General features: G+C 41.4%; 2 protein-coding genes across 2 annotated transcripts in view; one reads left to right on the forward strand and one right to left on the reverse strand.

Moving 5' to 3' along the window:
• Positions 1-1,229: 1,229 nt before the first annotated feature.
• On the reverse strand, positions 1,230-4,448 carry LOC149210735 (uncharacterized). Its single transcript, XM_089399069.1, has 2 exons — positions 3,830-4,448; positions 1,230-2,884 (listed from the first exon to the last, which is right to left on the reverse strand). Exons 1-2 carry the CDS (start codon positions 4,446-4,448, stop codon positions 1,230-1,232), a joined length of 2,274 nt encoding a protein of 757 aa, XP_089255195.1.
• A 2,638-nt stretch (positions 4,449-7,086) lies between these two features.
• Positions 7,087-20,208, forward strand: part of LOC149210736 (disease resistance RPP13-like protein 4) — a 31,852-nt gene continuing 18,730 nt past the window's right edge. The window contains exon 1 of the mRNA XM_089399070.1: positions 7,087-7,218. Coding sequence (XP_089255196.1) covers positions 7,087-7,218 — 132 coding nt within the window. The remainder of the gene's footprint in view (positions 7,219-20,208) is intronic.

Below are 20,208 nucleotides of genomic sequence, written 5' to 3' on the forward strand. Positions count from 1 at the left end.
TTTTTTTTTCTCGTTAAGACTATGCTATTCTATTATATACATTAACAGGAGAACATTACAGTCATTGAGACATACTGCCAAAGGCCATGGATGGCACTTTGGACTGAAAGTTAACAAAAAAAGCAGCCCACGCAGGGGCACCGCAACTGAGACAAACCACCCGCGCAGGGGCATTAAACCACCAAGGAACTATCAGTGCAAAAATTGACAGCCCGCGCAGGGGCTCAAAAAAGAAAAAGAGTCTTTCAGTAGAATCCCTCGCAGGGGCATCAGAAGCATTGAACAAGATTTCTTTCAAATCATACATAAACATCAAAAACATACAGTAAGCCATTGTAACAGACATAGTAAATCATGGGTGGACCTGAGCAGCGTTTGAGCAGGTGATGCTGAGTGAACGAACTACTAATCATCCGGCTCCTCCTCGATGATCCTATACCATCAGCATCCTTCCGGGAACTGGTCCCATTCTGCCTTGTCCCTCGCTGGAGAAGGCTTTGCCTGAGTCGGAGGTGGGTTGACAGCATGCTCTGGACCAGCCTCTGGCGATCCCTCGACACCCCTTGAGCTTCCTGCCTGGTGCATCTTCGAGCTGGGTTGTTCCTCGCCCTCATCCTACGGTTCTTCAAGGAAAAGGATCGAGACATGGGCATTGATGTGGGATGTTCCTTGGGAGCTACTGAAAGAGAAGACGGCAGTGCCAAACGCAGGAAGAGGTGCCGAGTCCGAATCTGGACTGCTAGAGTCCAAGAATTGGCTTGATTGGATGGGATGGGCTTCTGCAACTTGATGGCAGAGGCATCGACAACAACGGGATTGGGGAGTTGCAATTGAGGGCCGAGAAGACCCACCTCTGCTAGAGCCTCGACGGCTGAGAAGGCGCTGTCGAGGCCTGACCATTTTGCCACAGATAGCAGGGGGAAAAAACAGAGTAGAATAGGAGGAGTTGGTAGAGGAGTGGCGTGAGCAGAAGCTCTGTGAACCATCGACCAAGCAGATGCACACCCCCAGACACATAGACCTAATTCCAGATTCTGAGCTCGACCCAGCATATTGCAATCCACCCCCTCTCCATACTTAAGCTCCTCCTCTGTTCCTCGAACTCTGCATGCCATAACTGCAGATTGAAATCACACCTGAACCCCGGACAGTGCAATGAATTGTCGTCCATGATCGCGCCTGAACCCACGCTTAAATTCTTTGACGGAGGATCGAATTGAATGCTTGTCTTAGTCTTGGGGCCGCACATGGCTTCCATGTGGTACCTCGCGCTCAATCGTAGTGTCACCCGCATCCGGGGGGGCAACATCTCTTTGAACCAGCTTGGCAAAGTCTTGAGCCTGGGCATTATTTGGTATAATAGCTGAGGTTCCTGTGAGGAGAGTATGATCATTATCTGCTCCTATGTTAGCTAAGAGGTCTGCGACCTTGTTGCCCTCTCTTTTTGTGTGATTGAAAGTGATGGCCCTGTTACTGCGGAGAGCTTGTTCGATGGCTTCTAGTCTGGCTGCGAGCCTCCAGCTGTTTGCGATTTTTTTTGCTTGTGAGCCATTCTGCAATCGCTTGGCCATGTTTATGAGAATCTGGGAGTCTCCTTCCACGATCAAGGGTTGGAGATTGAGGTTCCATGCGAGAAGGAGTCCTTGCCATAAACCTTCAAGCTCAGCCGAGTTGTTGGTGTCCCAACCCAAGTATCCGAAGTATATCTGTAGGGGGGTGCCTTCGTGATTCCTCAGAATACCTCCAAAACCTGCCTTTCCAGGGTTACCTTTGGAGGCCCCATCAAAATTGAGCTTATAAGAATGCTTAGGGGGGGCGATCCAAGTGCCTTTGATTGTACTGCTGCTTTTGAAAGTGCTGATCTTGTGTAGATTCTGAGGTAGGAGCAGTTGCCAGTTGCTTAGAATGCCTTTCTCGACGTCTAGAGAAGGAAGATCTTCCTGAGTCCAGGAGTGGAGCATCAGCATCTCGTTGAGGTTCCCACAGAGTCTGGTCCATATGTCTTCGATCGTTGAGCACTGATTTTTGAATATACGTTTATTCCTTTCCTTCCATATACCCCATAAGATGAGTCCAGGGAGCAGGTTCCACATACAGTTGAGAAGCTCGCTCTTATAAGGATTCTGCGGCCATTGTCTTAGGGAGTCGGTTATGTCGTTCTTTGTTCTGCATCTTTTTTGACATCTGAAGCTAGCCTTTTCCCAGAGTTGATTGGCTAGGGGGCAGGTGTCCAGGAGGTGTTGGAGCGTTTCCTCATCTTGATTGCAATTGGGACATATCGATGGACCATGAAAATTTCTTCTTCTTAGTTTGTCCCAGGTGAGGATTCTTTTATGGCTAACCAACCAAAGGAAGTAAGAGACTTTGGGCCAGGATCCAAGACCCCATATTTTGCTCCAGATTGGATCAGAAGGAGTAGTGATGTTGCAAACTATCTTGTAGGCTTCTGAAGTGGTAAAGTCCCCTTTTGGTCGATATCCCCATCTTAGGACGTCATTGCCTTCTTCGTGTCTGATGCTTCTTTTTCCGAGCTCCTTCTCCAATTCTTCGATATCCGGAAGGTTTGTGATGTTAATTAGCTGATTACCCTGTTTCCATTTCCTGAATCCGTGCTTCGTTTCCTGCAACCAATAGTGATGGATCTTTTCTTGCTGCTGCTCCGGCCTAACGTGATCCAGGGGTGAATGAAGAATGTGGGTGAGCTTTGGCAACTGGTTCGATGCATCAGTCCAAAATCTTGCAGTCTTGCCATCCCTGACCTCCCAAAAACTGTGCTGCTGAATTAACTGGAAGTGTTGTTTGGCTGCGTTCCATATTAGCGAACCTTTTTCTGTGGGGGTGAACTGGATGAGCTCCTCCTGAGGTCTGTTATTAGCATATTTAGCTGTCCAGATTCTTGCCCAAGGTTTTTATGGATTTGTGATCCAGTGCCACCATATTTTGGCGCTCATGATGGAATTACTGTGCTCCGGGTCTCTCAGACCAATACCCCCTTTGTCTTTGGGTAGACAGACTGTGGGCCATTTGACTAAAGCCCATTTTCGATTAGTTGCCGAGCCGCCCCATAGGAAGCTGCGCTGAAGATTCCTGATACTTTTTAAAACCCATTTGGGCGCAGCAAGGATAGAGAAAAGATACAGGGGTATTGCCTGAAGAACTGACTTAATGAGCACTACCCGACTGGCTAGATTGAGAGATCTATGCGTCCAAAGGTTGAGTCGAGATTCAAGCTTCTCAATGAGGGTTCGCCATGAGGAATGCTTTATAGCTGAGGCAATGAGGGGGGCTCTGAGGTATTTGGAGGGAAGGGAGGCTGTGGGAAAGCCAAGGATTCGGGTGACCACCGATTTAACAAGAGGAGGCGTGTGAAAGAAGAAGATCTGCGATTTGGTGCAGTTGACATCAGTGCCTGAAGCTTCAGCAAAGTCAGTGAGCAAGGATTTGAGGCATGCGGCTTCCTGGATCGAGGGATATCCAAATAGCATGGTATCATCAACAAACTGCTGATGAGAGGTAGCAGGGGTGTTGTGAACTGAAAGGCCTTTGAGATGGTGGGATTGGAGGGCATGTTTAATGTGACGGCCAAGCCCTTCTGCCATGAGAACAAAGAGGAAGGGGGATAGGGGGTCCCCTTTCCTAATTCCTCTTGATGGTTTGAAGGGGCGGGAAGGGATCCCATTCACAAGGATGGAGAATTGAGTGGAGTTAATTAAGCTCATGATCCAACAAATCCACATAGTACAGAAACCAAAAGCCTTTAGCATTTGCTGAATATAAGTCCAGTTGAGTTTATCAAAAGCCTTAGAAAGATCCAGCTTAAGAAGCATACCTGCCTGTTTTGATTGTTTGAGGGAGTGTATGATCTCGTGCGTGAGGAGGATGTCGTCCATGATCTGTCTTCCTTCCACGTAACCCGACTGTTCCGGTGATATGAGCAGAGGTAGCAGGGGCTTCAACCGGTTAGCTACAACTTTGGATATTACTTTGTAAATGACATTACAAAGTGCAATCGGCCTGTATTTGTCGGGAGTAATTGAATCCTCCTCTTTGGGGATGAGGGCAATGAAGGTGGAGTTGAGAGAAGGAAACAACCAATGGAGAGCTCTCGATTCTTCAATGATTTGCCAGAATTCCTGTTTTATCATCTCCCAGAAGGTGTGAGAGAACGTGGTGGTGAATCCGTCCGGTCCAGGGGCTTTTCCTTCCTTGAGCTGGGACATTGCCTCGTCCACCTCCTGAGGCTGAATTGGGCGGAGGAGAAGCTCATTATGTTCCTCCGTAATGATCCTTGGCACATTGTTGGTAATTCTTTCAATTTCCTGTTGCCTATCTTCCTCCGGCTCTTGAAGGACCTGATTAAAGTGATTGAGAAATTCCTTCTCAATTTCCTCATGCTTTTCTAATTTTACCCCGCCTTGCTTTTGGATGAACGGAATGTTGTTGTGCATTCTTCTTTGAATGGTGGTTCTGTGGAAGAATTTGGTATTACGTTCGCCCTCCTTCAACCATCTTATCCTGGATTTTTGCTTCCAGTAAACTTCCTCCTACTTCTGCCTTTCCTCAATCTGTCTGTGGATACGTCGTTCCTGCTCCAAGGTAACTTCAGTGTGTCCCTATGTGGTTACTCTTTGTTGGAGATCCGTCAGTTCCCGATTTAGTTCTTGTTGCGCTTTAAAGATATCTCCAAAGGTTTCCTGTTCCAACGCTTTAGGTGATTTTTAAGGAACCTGAGCTTCTGTTGGAATTTATACATCTTAGAACCTTCTGGAGGGATAAAAGAAGTCCATGTGGTTTTGACAAAGTCTTTGAACTCGGGGTGCGAGAGCCAGAATCCTTCGAAGCGGAAGGGCCTTCGGGTCAAATCACCTGGTCTTTGCCATTGGAGGGCTATCGGCCAATGGTCCGAGCCGGTGTGCGGAAGAATTGCTGCTGTGATATCTCCTCCAAGGTGAATCGCGTTATTTGAGATAAGGAAGCGATCTAGTTTGGAAGCGATTTGGTGTTTTCCCGCTCTGCGATTGCTCCAAGTGAAGGTTCCATTGCAAAAAGGCAAGTCTATGAGGGAGGTGTTTTGAATGAAGTCCTTGAAGTGGATGTTTTCTTGTTCCATTCTGTTCCTTCCCCCAAGCTTCTCCTCTAGCCTGGTGATCATGTTAAAATCCCCTCCGATGATCCAGAGTGGGTGTCTCCTGTTGTTGTTCAAAGCCTCTATGGTGTCTAGAAGCGCAATTTTGCTTCCTGTGTTCTGCGGGAAATATACATTTGATAGGTTTCCATGGATATTCGTACCCAAAATGTGGAAGGCTGCCTATATGAGATGATGAGAAGCGTGGAAATCTGAGAGATTTAACGCTTGAGTATTCCATGCAATGGCCAGCCCTCCTGAAGCTCCAGAGGCATCTACTGCCACTGAGCGACATCCTGGCCATGCTTTGGAGAGAATGCTACCTAATGTAGATCCGTTACATTTAGTTTCCTGGAGAAAGCATAGTTGCGGCTTTTCCATTTTAATCATGTTTTTTAACATTCTGAGTTTCCCTGGGCTATTGAGCCCTCTTAAGTTCCATGATACAAGCTTCATGGTTCAACTATTTGCAGAGGGTTTATAGTACTTTGTCAATTTTGCATACCTGCCTGAGTCTACCAGGAGTTTCCCAATCTCGATCGTTATCTGTAGATCTGTTCTTCGTCCTCTCTTTTTGGTTTCTTTTGGGGGGTGACTTCCATCCCACTGGCTTCCTGGTTGAATACCTAGTTGCTACTGCCGATATGCTCTTGAAATAACCACTTCCAGCTTGCTGAGTTGGGTTTCTGTTATGCTGTCATATGCTTTCTTTTTGCATGCTAGCTCCAATTCTAGAATGTCTAGGCCATGCAGATCTATGCTTTCTGGTTCTTCTTCCATCTGTTGCACTTGACTACCTTCTTCCACATTAATCTCTGAGCTAGAACGAGGATCTAGCTTTCCATCAATTTCCATGTCCTTGTTTTTCTCTGTCGGATCTTTCAGATCTCCTGAGGGGGAATCATTGAAGATTAGTGGGGATTGGCGTTTGGGGGGGGAGGCTGAAGGAGGGGGAGGGGAGGAGGATGAGGGATGGGAAGGGTTAGACTCAGAGATCGGGGGGAGTTCATCTGAGGATTGAGCGAGGATTTCGAAACTGTTCTTAGAATCTGGGCCATTGGTGCTATTTTGCTGGGGCTTAGACCCATTAGAGGGTTTCTTGTGCGCTCGCCTTCGACTTGGGGCTTTGGTGAAGCCATCCTGGGCTGCAGAAACAGAAGGGTCAGGAGAAGTGGCTTTGGAGTTTAGGGGGCAGTCACGGAAAAGATGCCCAAGAGTGTGGCATCTCTTGCAACAGAAGGGTACATGCTCATAGTCCAAGGGTTGAATCCACTCCTCGTCACGGTGGGAGAGACTTATCGATTCTGGTAAGGCTTCATTCAAGTGCATGAAGACGCAAATGCATGCATAGGAAATGAATCTGCGCAGTTTGGTCTCTTCTGCAGTCTTGATGTACTCCCCTAGTCCATTTCCTATGTTCTTGAGAATGTCCTCGTCCCAGACTGGCGCCCCGGTGAGATCTTCCTTATCCGGGTTGAATCTAGGTATCCAGTCTCTCATATACAGGCCTACTGCGTTGAAGAAGTGAGGCCCTATTCCCAGTACCCTGAGTTTGTCCTCAATACAGTAAAAAATTGCTGTAAAGAAACCCTTCGGCCCTAGCTGCAGGGTAACGTTTCCTTTGGGCTTCCATTTCGCAGCGATCCACCCGTATAAGGCTCTTTCTGTCGGCCAGAACCCTATAAACTTCCCAATAATGGCATGATCCCTCATGAACTCGATTCGTGCATCAATCTTGTGTCCAGGTAGCTCTATTCGTGGCCGCTCTTTGGGTATTGGTTTGCATGTTGTCGAGGAAACCTTCGGGATTTCCTCCGGATTTTTTCCTCTGTCTTGGGTGACGCTAGCTTGGTCCGTCCGTCCTCCTCTCTTCTTGTTTTCCTGCTGAAGCATGTTCCCATTGTTCAAGATCTCCCTGTTAACCGATCCAAAGAGGAACGCCTGCTCAGGATTGTGCTGCGATGGGGAGGGCTCTGATGCCCTCCCCTAAGGAGATTCCATTGCGTTGCTCTAGTGCTCTGCTATTCCGCTGCGCAACAGTAGATTTGGATTGGTTTGTGTACAGAGCCAGAGTTGTGCTACCTACGCCATCGGTACTTTCCTCAGAACCCTAATCGCCCTCAATGATTGATTCAAGTATGTCATACTTATTGTCAGTGGAGCTCACCTTTATTCGGATCAGCCTTCCTTTATTCTCAGTTAATTTCCCCAACCTTGTTGCTTCTGTGAGACACGTTGTTTCAATTTTTAATCTATTATGTAATATTTTCTGGGCTATGGCTAAAGTATCCTTGTCTACCTCCTCTTTCAAACCAAAGATTATAAGGTTCAAGGCCCTTTTGTTATGCTCATGGTCTAATTCTATCAATTTTTTCATTTCATCTTTAATTGGTTTGATATCTAATTTACTTGCCACACTATTTAGAGTGAGGCGGCTATTAACTTTTTCTTCTAGTTCTTTAATCATGTTCTTCATTTTAAGACTCTCTAAAGTATCAACATATCCTTGCAGGGATGTTTGGTTCATATCCTGGTTTTGCTTTTCTATAACCTGTAACCTAGTCCCCATTCCCTCCGTTTTATTCTCCAATAGTTCTATTTTATTTTCTATTTGTTTTTGGATCTTGTCTTCAAGAGATGTGAATTTATTTTCCAGCATGGCTTCTAACTTTGTTTGTAGCTTGACTTCTCTTTCTTCTCTATGTTTCTCTAAAGACTCTATATACTCATAAAGACTCTATAGAGTAATTGTGCTAGGTCTACCTTTGGTAATATTTGGTAGCTATGGTGAATTATTCATACTTGAAAATATATGAGCAGATATGTATTAGAAAAAGATAAGGAATGTGTGCACCAAATATTGGCAAAGCAGATTGCAGACCGCACGTGCCTTAGATGAACCGCAGCTCACAAACCAGATTGGAACTGGAAGATGAATGGTTGAGGGCACAAAGATTGTAAAAGTATTTTAAAAATCATAATGCAGACCCGATTCGCAGACCCGACACAAGATTTTTATAAAACCAATGTTCAAACCATAAAAATGATTGAACCGTAGACCCGAATCGATGGCACCGCAAACCCGAATCCTTGTTATTCTTTGCAAAGATAGCATCGCAAACTAGCACCACCGCAAATCAAAGTCATAAGACTTCTACGTCGTAGATGCGAGCCCGTCGTCGAGGTGCAACTGATATCATCAAACTGGATCGCAGGCCGCACGTGCCCTAGATTCTATGCCGCAGATGCGAGCCCATCGTCAAGGTGTTGCTAATATCATCAAACAGGATCACAGACTGCACGTGCCCCAAATTCTATGCCGCAGATGCGAGCCCGTTGTCGAGGTTTAGCTGATGCTAGCCTGTTGTCGAGGTGAAAAAGTCAATTCTACCTTGCTAGACCCCTTGCTTCTGCACATGTACTCATATACCCCTCTAAAAAAAACTTTCGAAGATAAACCCTTACAAATTGTGCTCTAATGAAAATCAGATCTCAGCCCAAGCAATAGCAAACCCAACTCCACAATAGAGTCTGCCTTCTTAGCAACAATGCAAGCTCAATTGGATAGATCGACCTCTAAACCAGAGCTTGCTGCACCAAGAAACTTCACAGAAACCACCACAGAGCAATTTCATATCATCGCAGAGGCTTAATAATAATGCTGGCTCAATTGGAAACTTCGCAGAAATAAATTGAAACTCATATTAAAACCACGCTCACACGAATATGTGATAAACCCTAGTTCTGAAACTCTTCGTTCTCTATGGGTGTGCATTATATTAAAAACATATTCTAATAAATTTAATTATAAAAAGTTATAGATATTAATGAAAAAATAAAATACATAAATATATATGAAAAATAAACATATATATTAAAGTGTATATATGTTACTATAAATTATATTAGTTTATCATATTTCTTAATTTTTGGCTATGGCATTCAACAATATAATATTTTATTAATTGTTTTATTTTTGTGATAAAATCAATCTTTGTTTTTATTTATTTTTAATAATAGTGATCTCTGTTCAAAACTTTGTAATAATCGAGAAAAGACACTTAAAATTCATTCATGATAAAAGTTGATGCAAGTTAGGTTAGGTTAGATCTTAGAAAGTAAATAAGTCATTCATAAATAAATCATAAGTTAATCTTATATATCTTAAATGCACTTCAATTATTAAATACAAAAAAACAAAATAATTCTATAACATACAAACAATTAAAAAAAAAACTAAATATGTAAAATGATTTCTATACTTATATTTAACTTTAAAAATATGGTTATGATATGAAACCCAATAAATCTCACGCACAAACATACATGAAAATGACTAAAGCAAATATAAAAAATAAGATCTATAGTCAAGCATTCAAGAGTATTTTTTTTAACCAATTTAATTAAAAATGTTATAAAATTAAATTATATAAAATTATAAATAAAGATATTTTAATTATGAAATGAGAATGAGTTAGATTTATTTGATGATGATGATGGTTAACGTCCACTGAGACCAAACTTTGGTCTTTTAAACCTAAAGAAACAAATTATTTAGTTTAATTTGAGAATTTATACCTATGCTCAAAAAGCTTGGAGAGAAGCCTCTCGAGCTAACTGTAATTTTGACAATGTAAAAGGCTAAGAAGGTCAGTATTGCAACAAAGACTTTGAAACTAAGATCTAATGTGGTTGTATGTGGTTCACTCTAAGAGTAAGTGATTTTCATCCTCGATATTTGTATTCTCACAGGGATGGCAGAACCTTTCCATCCATGGTGTTTTAGGAACTACCCAACAACCCGTTTCACTATGGAGCTCATGAGAGTTCGTTCTAATCTTGGCTATATTAATTTTCTTCTTTGAGCTAGTTAAAACAGAGAGATACTTTTGATCTTCTAGGGTGGGGTTGATGACATCCTTATAATATCTTAAGTTTATTTTCGCTGCTAAATCTTTTTCACACCACATTTTTTCTTTGAACTTAGAAGTAACAATATTTTTAATGTTATTAATGTTTTGCAATGCAACATTCTCATTGATCTCCCAATGGTTTAACCATGCCTTGGTGTCTTTATACCAACCTCGTTTGAGCCTTAGGTGGTTTTGGTTGGAATTTAAAGCTAGCTTAGGAAGTCTATGGTTTCCTATGTTATTGAGTTTGTGCTTGTACAATAGAAGCCTAGTCATAGCTAGGCTCTCTATAGGGGAAAGAGCCACTTCTATAAGGAGAATAGGATAGGGTGTGTTGCTTTTAATTTTGAGGTTACACGTTATAAAACGTTCATGGATTTGCTCAATCTTTCTCTAGGATTCTCTAGAGATGCTACAACCCCAAACGTCACATCCATATAAGATAACCAGAGTGACTAAAGTTTCAAAGAGAAACTTCTTTCTATCCCACATTACGAGGTTTTCCATTTTACAATTATTTTCAAGACCAAAATAAGCTTTCCATCCCCCATTAATCCTTTTCTCAATGCTATAGTTCCAGTTGAGCTTGTGATGAATATCAATTCCTAGGTACTTGTAGGAAAACATTTCCTCCAAGTTACTATTGTCATACATAAAATTAGCGTAAGTGTCCTTCTTGAATTTGATAATCATAACCTTTGTTTTGTCATTGTTAACAATCATACCCATGGTAGAGCAGAAATCCTTAAGAAGTATAAGTTTCTTTTCAAGATCAAATGGGCACCTTGCAAGAAGAACAATATCGTCATCGTAGAGAAGGATGATGACTATCCCAGCTATTAACACTCTGGTTGTCCCTTGGCTCCTTAAGGGATACGGCCAAGGTAACCACAAACCAATCTTTGGACTGCAGGTTCTAGCCCACTTGCAATCAGAGAGGGCTCTCTCTTTGGGATTTAGCTTTGTTTAGGGTGATTTTTAGGCTAGTTATGATGCTCTTGGGTTTTGTTTAAGTTTTGGTGGGAAGGATGAATGTATTCAAGCAGAGTTGGGGTGCATAGTGTGAGAAGTTCAAACCATTGGGCATGGAGTCATGGTTTAGGGCTGCTGGTGCGTTTTCTTGGTCACAAGAGGAATATAGAGCATGATAGCTACACATAAAACAACATTCAATACTAAAATAAGGGTGAAATGGAAGTCAGAGATGAAAGGAAACTAAGAATCTTTCATCTAGCTAACAGAGGGAAGGTGAATGAAATTTATCTAGAAGCAATCAAGAATTCCTAAATAACAGTCATACATGGATGAAATAGAGAAAATATGAGCCATGAGGTATTCATATTTATGCCTAAATCAGAAGAAAACATATAGAACTCACAAAAATTGAGCATAGAGTGTTGCTAGGCAAATGCTAAGCTAGTCTTTCTTTCTGCAACATGGATCATGACATATAGATGATATAACATATATAAATTGAAAAAAGAGACAAGGAAGACTTATTGAGCCATGTGGGAGCACGAGAATCCTATAGTCGCTCTTCGGCCATTAAAACATACAACAGACAGTCCATCAACAAGCTCTTCAGCAATTTTTGATTATAGAAGTTCACAAATATACAACACAAGTCTAGAGTAATGCAACTCAACCAACCAACCCTTTAAACAATGCTGAGGGTGGTATATATAGTGAAAATATCCCAAAAAATATCTACAAAATAGATCTTAAACATATCTGATGAAATAAGTGCTTCTAACCTACTCTCTACTGAAATAAATGCAACAAATATCCATCTAAGCTGCACTGGGGCAACAACATCAAAACATAAGTTAAAATGGGTCCTTTGAGCCATGCGCTGGCCATTTTTCTATAACTGCGCCTTGAGCTCTGCAGCGCTACTCATAAGTGGCTTTATACACTGTTTCTGCAATAACTGGGCTTTAAATTCTCTTATCTGCACCTCTCAAGCGGTTTTGCAGCCTTTAGGTGGCTTTAACGCATTTAACAATGATTTGGTGAGCTTTAATGGCTCAGAACTGCTCCTTTGACTTTTTTGAGGGCCTTTATTGTTCATCTGCGTTGGAAATAAAGATTTCCACTGATAATTTCGCCTGATACTCTCTGTCGCTTCAAAATCGCCGCTTTAAGGCTACTTATGACAAGATTTGATTGTTGTTGTGCTGTCTGTGGGCTTCTGGAGGCTTTTGGAGGAGTTTCGGCACCTCGCCAATTGAAAGCTAATAAAAAAGGAAGAATTGTTGCCAAAATGGAGGAGGACTGGACGTTGGATTCCTGCTGAGGCAAAAACCTTGTATTTGGAGTCGATCTGGGGAGGAGCGATTAAAACAGGCAAAGAGAGCCATGTTTCCTTTGGAACTGAAGCGGGTGGGGACACCGCATAAAAAACATGAAGAATGGCCCATTTTCCTTATAAAAAGGCAAAAATGCCTTTAAAACATGAAATTCCATAAGAATTGGGCGCTAAGCGATCACTGTAGCTGCAAACAGATCTGGGCCGTTGGATCCGGCGCGGGCCGATCCAACAGCTAAGATGGAATCACAATATTTCATATCGGGGGTCATGGAGGCGGGGAGCTTTATGTACCAATGGTTAGTGATGGGCCGATCGCCGATATCGCATTGGCGATCGGGGAGGGGACAGTTCAATCAAAATATAAATGGGCGAGCGAAATGGATGCGGGCGATAAGATCTAGGCCGTCAGATCTGAAGGCCTCATCCGATGGCCGCAATTAAGTCGGGATATCGCTTATCGGGGGTGAGCGAGGGACGGAGCTTTATACATATATATGATCAGTGACATAGCGATCGCTGATATCACTTCGGCGATCGACTATCGGGAGGTGCAATGGAGCAAAGCGAAATGGGGGCAAGCGACTTCATATGAACCGTCAGATGAGCGATTAGATTGGATGGTTGCGATCTAATCGCTATATCGCGTCGGGGAGGTGCCATGGGGGGGCCTTTTTATTATGCGAATGCCGATTTGCGATGGGCGATGCGACATATTATGGACCATTGATGTGGAGCGCGTGAATGGTTGGCTGCGATTAAATCACTGTTTCGCTATCGACGGGGACATGGGGATGGCGGCCTTTGTACATGAGAAAATGCCAACAGCGAAATAGCGATTGCGATGAGGACCGTTGATGTGGGGATGCGGTCCCACGACTGGCGTGCAGTCGGCATATAGCATCGGTGGAGAACCATAGGGCAGGCCTTAATACATATGCGATTGCCGACTACCGACGGGAAAGGATGCAATAGGATCTGGGCCCTCGATCTGAGGGCCTGATCAGACGGCTGCGATCTAATCACTGTATTGTTGATCAGTGGGGCCTTTGATTTATGCACATACATATGTAGCAATACTTCGACCGCTAAAATCGCATCGGGGCATATTCATCGAAGGCATGAAATATGTAAAGGGCCAACACTTAATCACCGCGACCTCCGACAGCGATATCACGTCGGAGGGAGGGGGATGCAATTGGAGGAATTTTATTAAATCGGCCAAGGCATAATGGGATCAGGGGAATGCTTTTGATGATCGAGGAAGGATTTTATAGAGATCGGAGGGTAGTTTATATGCCTTAAAAAGGGTTTTTAAGCATAGGAAAAATGGTTTATGCCTCAAAGAGGGGTTTTTATGGTTTTAAAGGGGTTCTAATGCTTCGGAAGGGGTCTGAAAGCATGAAAAGAGGGATTTATGCCTTGGAAAGGTAAAATCAAGGTTAAAAAGAGGGATATTATACATTAGAAGAGGGAAATTATGCATAGGAAGGGGTCCAAATGCATTGGAAGATGGAAAAGTGAGCAAGATGAGGGTTCTTACTAAGTTTCAAATAAACTTAGTAATTCCCAAGGGATATTTATGGTTATTTTTCAACCAAAGGGAGGGGATATATAAATAGAGGAGCTATTAAACATATTTTAGTAGGGGGAGGGGAAATAGATAGGGATTTACATAGTAGAGTTAGGAATTAACACGAAATTGTTAAGAAAGCGCTAAGTATGAAAATATTAGGCTATAAAGGGGAAATAGAACTTGTAGAGGACATATGAACACTCCTTAAGTAAAGCAGATCTTTACCAAGGTAAATGATATGAAAAATGATGAATTTAAGAGATATCAAGCAGATCTTGACCTCTTTAGGGGAAGTTAGTGAGTGATTGGGGAAAGAGGAAGAAGAGGAAGTTAGACATGCCTCGCTTGAGCCGATCCAAATGGAAAACTGCCTCATACTTGTGATCTGAATAGATATAACACTTGAAAACATGAAATGGATCACAATTTACATTCTGCTACCACAAAACTATCTACCTGGCCTACTTACCTAGCATTTTCTCTTCTTTTTGGTTTGGGTGCACTTGAACTAGCAAACCTAGCTTTTCAACTTTTTTTTTGGCTATCCTCCTATCTAAATCTACCCTTATTTCTTCCGGGGCTCAGATTAAGCTGTTGAGCGCCCAAGATTCTCTACCTATCTACAAATCTGCCAAGATTAAATAGTTTGGACAGATATTTATTTTCTATATTCTAAAACAAGCGATTTAAACCTAGGGAAGCCAAGATTAAGTTGTTTAGCCTCCCCTTAACTGAAAACTCTTCAAAAATGGAATAACTCATCAAAAACAGAATAGAGCAGTGGCATTTAGACTAGCTCTTATGAAACCAGCTCAAGAAAAGATAGAAAAGATAGGTCAATGCCTTAGAATTCAGCCTCTTCGAGGGGGAAACCTCCTTTACATTACATAAATGAACAATTCTTCCATGATACAATTGAAAAGACCTCCTTTCTATATATAGGAGTCTAAGGGGTCTTAACATAATTACAGCCAACATAACAATAATAATGTAAGGGCACAATAATAACAATAGTGGGCTTCTATGGGGCACAATAGTAACGATATGGGCACTACATGGGTACATATTATAATAAGTGGGTTGTACTAATAACAATAAGGGGTTACACTAGTATTATAGTGGCCTAACATGCCCCTCTCCTTCAAAAAGCGTTGTCCTCAACGCTTGAGTAGTTCTTGATGCTTCTGTATAAAATTCTTGTCCTCCCATGTGGAATATTCAGTGGGTAAGTTCTTCCACTTGATGAGATACTTTGAAATTGATCGATTTCGTAGCTGTCGGGTTCTTGTTTCTGTGACTGCTCCAGGTTCTAATATGATTTTTCCTTCCTCTTCAATTTCTGGCAATATTGTTTGAATTGGGATCTTTCTCAACTTTTGAATAAGTGGCCATACTTCTTCGTCCTTCCATTCATCCCTTGCTTCATTTATCCAATCTGGTTGGATAATAGAAATAACACAAAACAATGCTTCCACATCCTCATCCTTGAAGAGTCTTCCCATTCGGTAAAGTCGCCATTTGTTAAGTGCATGTAATATTGCCAAATTTCCTGTTGTTTCATTTGATTTTGCACCAAAGTGGTGCTATCCTTTAAAAGTTGGAGAACTTGTTGTTGATGCTCAATGTGATCTTTCACTGCTTGAACCTTTTTCTTCTTGATATGTCCTTCTATCTTTAGAGTTTGAGGAGTGGTAATTTCATCCAATCCTTTACAAGATATGGTCAGATTCATTTCTTGATGCTCGATGTGATCTTTGACTTCTTGAACATTTTTCTTCTTGATATGTCCTTCTATCTTGATAGTTTGAAGAGTGGTAATTCCGACCAATGAATTACAAGATATGGTTGGATTTGTTTCTTCTTTCTTGATGTGATCTTTCACTTCTTTCACCTTTTTCTTCTTGATATGTCCTTCTATCTTGAGAGTTTGAGGAGTGGTCATTCTTGCTAATAGTTTACAAGATATGGTCTGATTCATTTCTTCTTTCTCTGAGGTTGAGTCCTGGCATATATCCTCTTCTTTCGATGTTTCTTGATCCATTTCTTCCTCCTCTTCATACTCTATGTAAAATAATTTCTTCTCAGCACACTTATGACCTTCAGTGCATTTGCTATCACAATTGTAACAAAGCCCTTTTTCTCTTTTTTCTTCCAATTGTTGTGGTGTAACCCTTGTAGGTTGTGGAAGGCTAGGAGAAATAACACTTCCATCTTTATAGTTGTGAGGGATAGACTTCCTTGTTGCCATAATTTTACTTTCCAATATGTCACAAAGCCCTTTTACTCTTTCCAATTGTTTTGGTGTTGCTCTAAAGAAGGTGTTGCTTTTTGTATCCTCATAATGTGCTATCATTTCCTCCGTGAGAATTGACCACATAACAAGTTGTTTACGAGAAAAAATCCCTTTATACCATAAAAATTGATCCAATTCTAAATATGAAGATGCAATACATACCTTTTGTAACAGTGGTACACCATGTAGATCAAAATATTGCTCCATCTGAAGTATCCAATTTACGGGATCCTTGCCATCAAACTTCCTCTTCTTTCTTTTTCTTGATTTTAGGACCTCAATCTTGAAACGACTGTAACTATGTAATTTCAGATATTTAAGTTCTGAAATTGCTATTTGTAGTAGCCCTCTGTGTCCTCTTTCCAATGCCATGAGTCTGATCCAAATTGGATTCTCCAAGAAAGAGTTATGCACAATCTCCCAAGATGACCTAATTATAGACCTTTCTAGAAGAGCGAACTTGTATGACGTGCAACGTGTCAAATTTGTGATCTTTGGTGCTAAAAAATATGCTCCGGAAACTACAGTCCATCCTCTTTCTGTACCTTATGAAATTTCAATCTGATGCTCAGAGAGAAAGTTATGATAATTTTCCCCAGGTCACTTGTTTGGAATGTAATTTAGGAGTCCGCAAAAAGACCAAATTCCTCAGATCATATCTCTGCAAATATCATGCAAAAAGCTCTGAAATTTGGACCCAAGGTTCAACGCAATTTCTTCTCAAATGGGTTTTTTTTGTGACTTCTGAAACGTCACAAAAAAAAAATTATAGCAAAAATTCCACGATGACCTGTTTGGAGCAGCGAAACCCTAGAATCCAAAGCTCTGATACCAAATGTTATGAAACCAGCTTAAGAAAAGATAGAAAAGATAGATCAACGCCTTATAATTCAGCCTCTTCGAGGGAGAAACCTCCTTTACATTACATAAATGAACAATTCTTCCATGATACAATTGAAAATACCTCCTTTCTATATATAGGAGTCTAAGGGGTCATAACATAATTAGAGCCGACATAACAATAATAATGTAAGGGCACAATAATAAAAATAGTGGGGTTCTATGGGGCACAATAGTAAAAATATGGGCACTACATGGGTACATCAATATAATAAGTGGGTTGTACTAATAACAATCAGGGGTTACACTAGTATTATAGGGGCCTAACACTAGCACACTTTCCTGGCCTCTTATTTGGCATCTTCTTGGAAATATGGAACCTTTGCAGCATGAAAAGATGACATATTTGACACTTTCCACTGTCAATCATGAAATATGAACACCTATTGCAATAGGAGGCTAATAGTGGCTCCACTTGGGGATGGATTTTCCTTGTGAAAAGCCAAGAACAGGAGGTCAGACTGCTTTGATCTTCAATTGTTGCTGTAAACTGAAACACTCCTCTATTTTTTGATACTATTGACTGAAGCTTTGAATCTTTTATGCATCACTTTTTAGCTGAAAATTGTTGTGACACTACAACGCTGTTCTGGCCGTCTACTGCGTGCTTAAACATGCACAAATCTGTCCGAAGCACTTCTTTGCAATCTGGTTCAAAACAGGGATCAAAAAATGGAGCATTCTCTTTGATTTTTTTCTTCAAAATAGTGCTGCGTTGTTCCAATTAATTGGACTGCTGTACAAGTAAAACAAAGTGCTGAAAATACAAGTATTTATGTACAACTGCGTTGCATTAAAAGGGGTCATGATAATGTTTCAATATGCGTCCATTAACAGGGCCTTCTTCAGCTACGTTGCCATCTACAGTCTTCAGGAAATATGTATTGTTGCCCTGCATCACTGAAATCATAAAGGGGCCTCTCCAAAGGAAATAGAACTTGCCATGTTTCCCTTTCTCCTCTCTTCATGAGTCCCATCTTAAAACTTTGTTGCCAACGTAGAAATCCTCAGCCTTGGCTCTTCTATCAAACATTTTCTTCAATTTCTCTTGCAAAATCTGATTTCTGTGATAAACTTGCTCTCTTGTCTGCTGCAGATGGATTGTTTGATTTATTCTTCTTTGAATATCATTTGGTTCAGCCTCAATCTCCTGCAACATCTTGATAATAGGAATGCCCAGAGATGAAGGAAATCTGGCCTCCATGCCATATACTAGCTCATAAGGGCTCATCCCAATGGATCTCTTGGTTGACAATCTATTTGACCATAGGCCATTCACAGGTTTTTTGTGCCAATTCTTCTTGTTTTCCTCTAAGACCTTCTTTATGATGTTAATGAGGCTTTTATTGGATGATTCGGTCAAGCCATTACCTTGAGGGTAATAGGTTGTAGAGTGGCCTAAGGTGATGTGAAATTTGTGGCAAAAACTGATCATTTTCATGGATTTGAAGGCAGCAAAATTGTCTGTAATGATCTTTTTAGGGCAGCCAAATCTAGAAAGGATATTGGACTCAAGGAATTGGAGATGGTGGAGTCATTGGCCTGCCTACATGAGATGGCTTCAATCCACTTGGTGAAATAGTCGGTGGCTGTTAGGATCCACTTATGCTGGCCTAAAGATGATGGGTGGATTTCTCCAATGAAGTCTAGACCCCATTGTTGAAAAGGCTTCTCGGTTGAAATGGGCTTAAGGGGCAAGGGCAACAGCTTTCTTTTGCCTTCAAAGATTTGGCATTTGTGGCATGAAACATCAAACTTTCTTACATCAGAAAACAAAGAGGGCCAATAGAAACCAACCCTTAAAATCTTATCAGCAGTGGACTTCCTATATAAGTGCCCTCCACAGTCCCTTGCATGGAAATATTTCATAACACTGTCAGTTTCATTCATAGTTAAACAGTTCAACAATATTCCTTCATGATTTTTCCAAAACAGGGCACTATCTAAGACACAAAACCTGGAAGCTTTTATCTTTAAAAATCTCTTTTTGGTCCTGGACAATCATGGGGGAGCACATAGGTTTAACAATATAAAACAAATATCAACATACCATGGGGAATGCAAGAAAGCTTCACTGATCTGTGGAGTCGCCAGCTCTTGTTCACTGTCCAGTTGATTAATGTCTAAGGCTTGAAAATTGGTTTCGGACATTATTTTGGCTAAACCTTGTCCCTTTATCAGTTTAGCGGGTTTTATCAATGTCATACTCAAGGATATCGGCAATCCATTTGCCCCTTTTGCCTTCTAATCCCTCTTGAGTTAATATGTCCTTTACAACAGAATTTGGAACATAGGCAATCACATGTGAATATAAAATGTAAACTCGGAAATCTTTAATTGCTTTAACAAGAGCATAGGCCTACTTTTCCATGATTTGGTACTTGAAAGGGGCATCTCTAAGGGCTCTGCTGAAAAAAGCAATTAGCTTTTCATTTCCTTGGTCATCCTTTTGCAAAAGGACAACAACTATGGTGTGATCAGATGCAAAAGAAAAAATGATGAAATCTTTGTCAAATTGAGGACTTGTGAGGACTGGAGCTTGAGTTAAGGCAGATTTTATGCCCTCAAAGGCTTGCTTGGCTTCTAAGGTCCATTTTACCTTGGAATCCTTCTTTAACATGTTATTTAAAATTCTTATTAGCTCAGCCAAGTTTGGGATAAATCTCCTTAGGAAATTGATCTTTCCAAGGAATGCTTGCAACTCTTTGACGTTTCATGGATAGGGGATTTGAAGAATGGTTTGGATCCTTTCAGGGTCTATTCTAATCCCATCTTTTGAGATGATATGGCCAAGAAGTTTGCATTCTTCTAGGCCGAACAGGGACTTCTTAGGATTTAAGGAAATGCCATATTTCCTACATGTTATGAACACTTGCCTTAGGTGCTTAAGGTGCTCTTGATCAGATTTAGAGAAAGGGGTACGGTCATCAAGGTAGACAACCAAGAAATAATGGATTTCCTTGGAAAATGCAATGTCCATGGCCCTTTAAAAGGTAGCACCTGCATTCTTAAGACTGAAAGGCATCTTCACATACTTAAATGTTCCCCACGGTGTTGTAAAGGCTGTCTTGTCTTGGTCGTCTAGGTGAACAA

This window comes from Pinus tabuliformis, chromosome 1_2 (genome assembly GCF_031772625.1).
Source record: "Pinus tabuliformis cultivar Carrire ecotype Pingquan chromosome 1_2, CPIR1, whole genome shotgun sequence".
NCBI lineage: Eukaryota > Viridiplantae > Streptophyta > Pinopsida > Pinales > Pinaceae > Pinus > Pinus tabuliformis.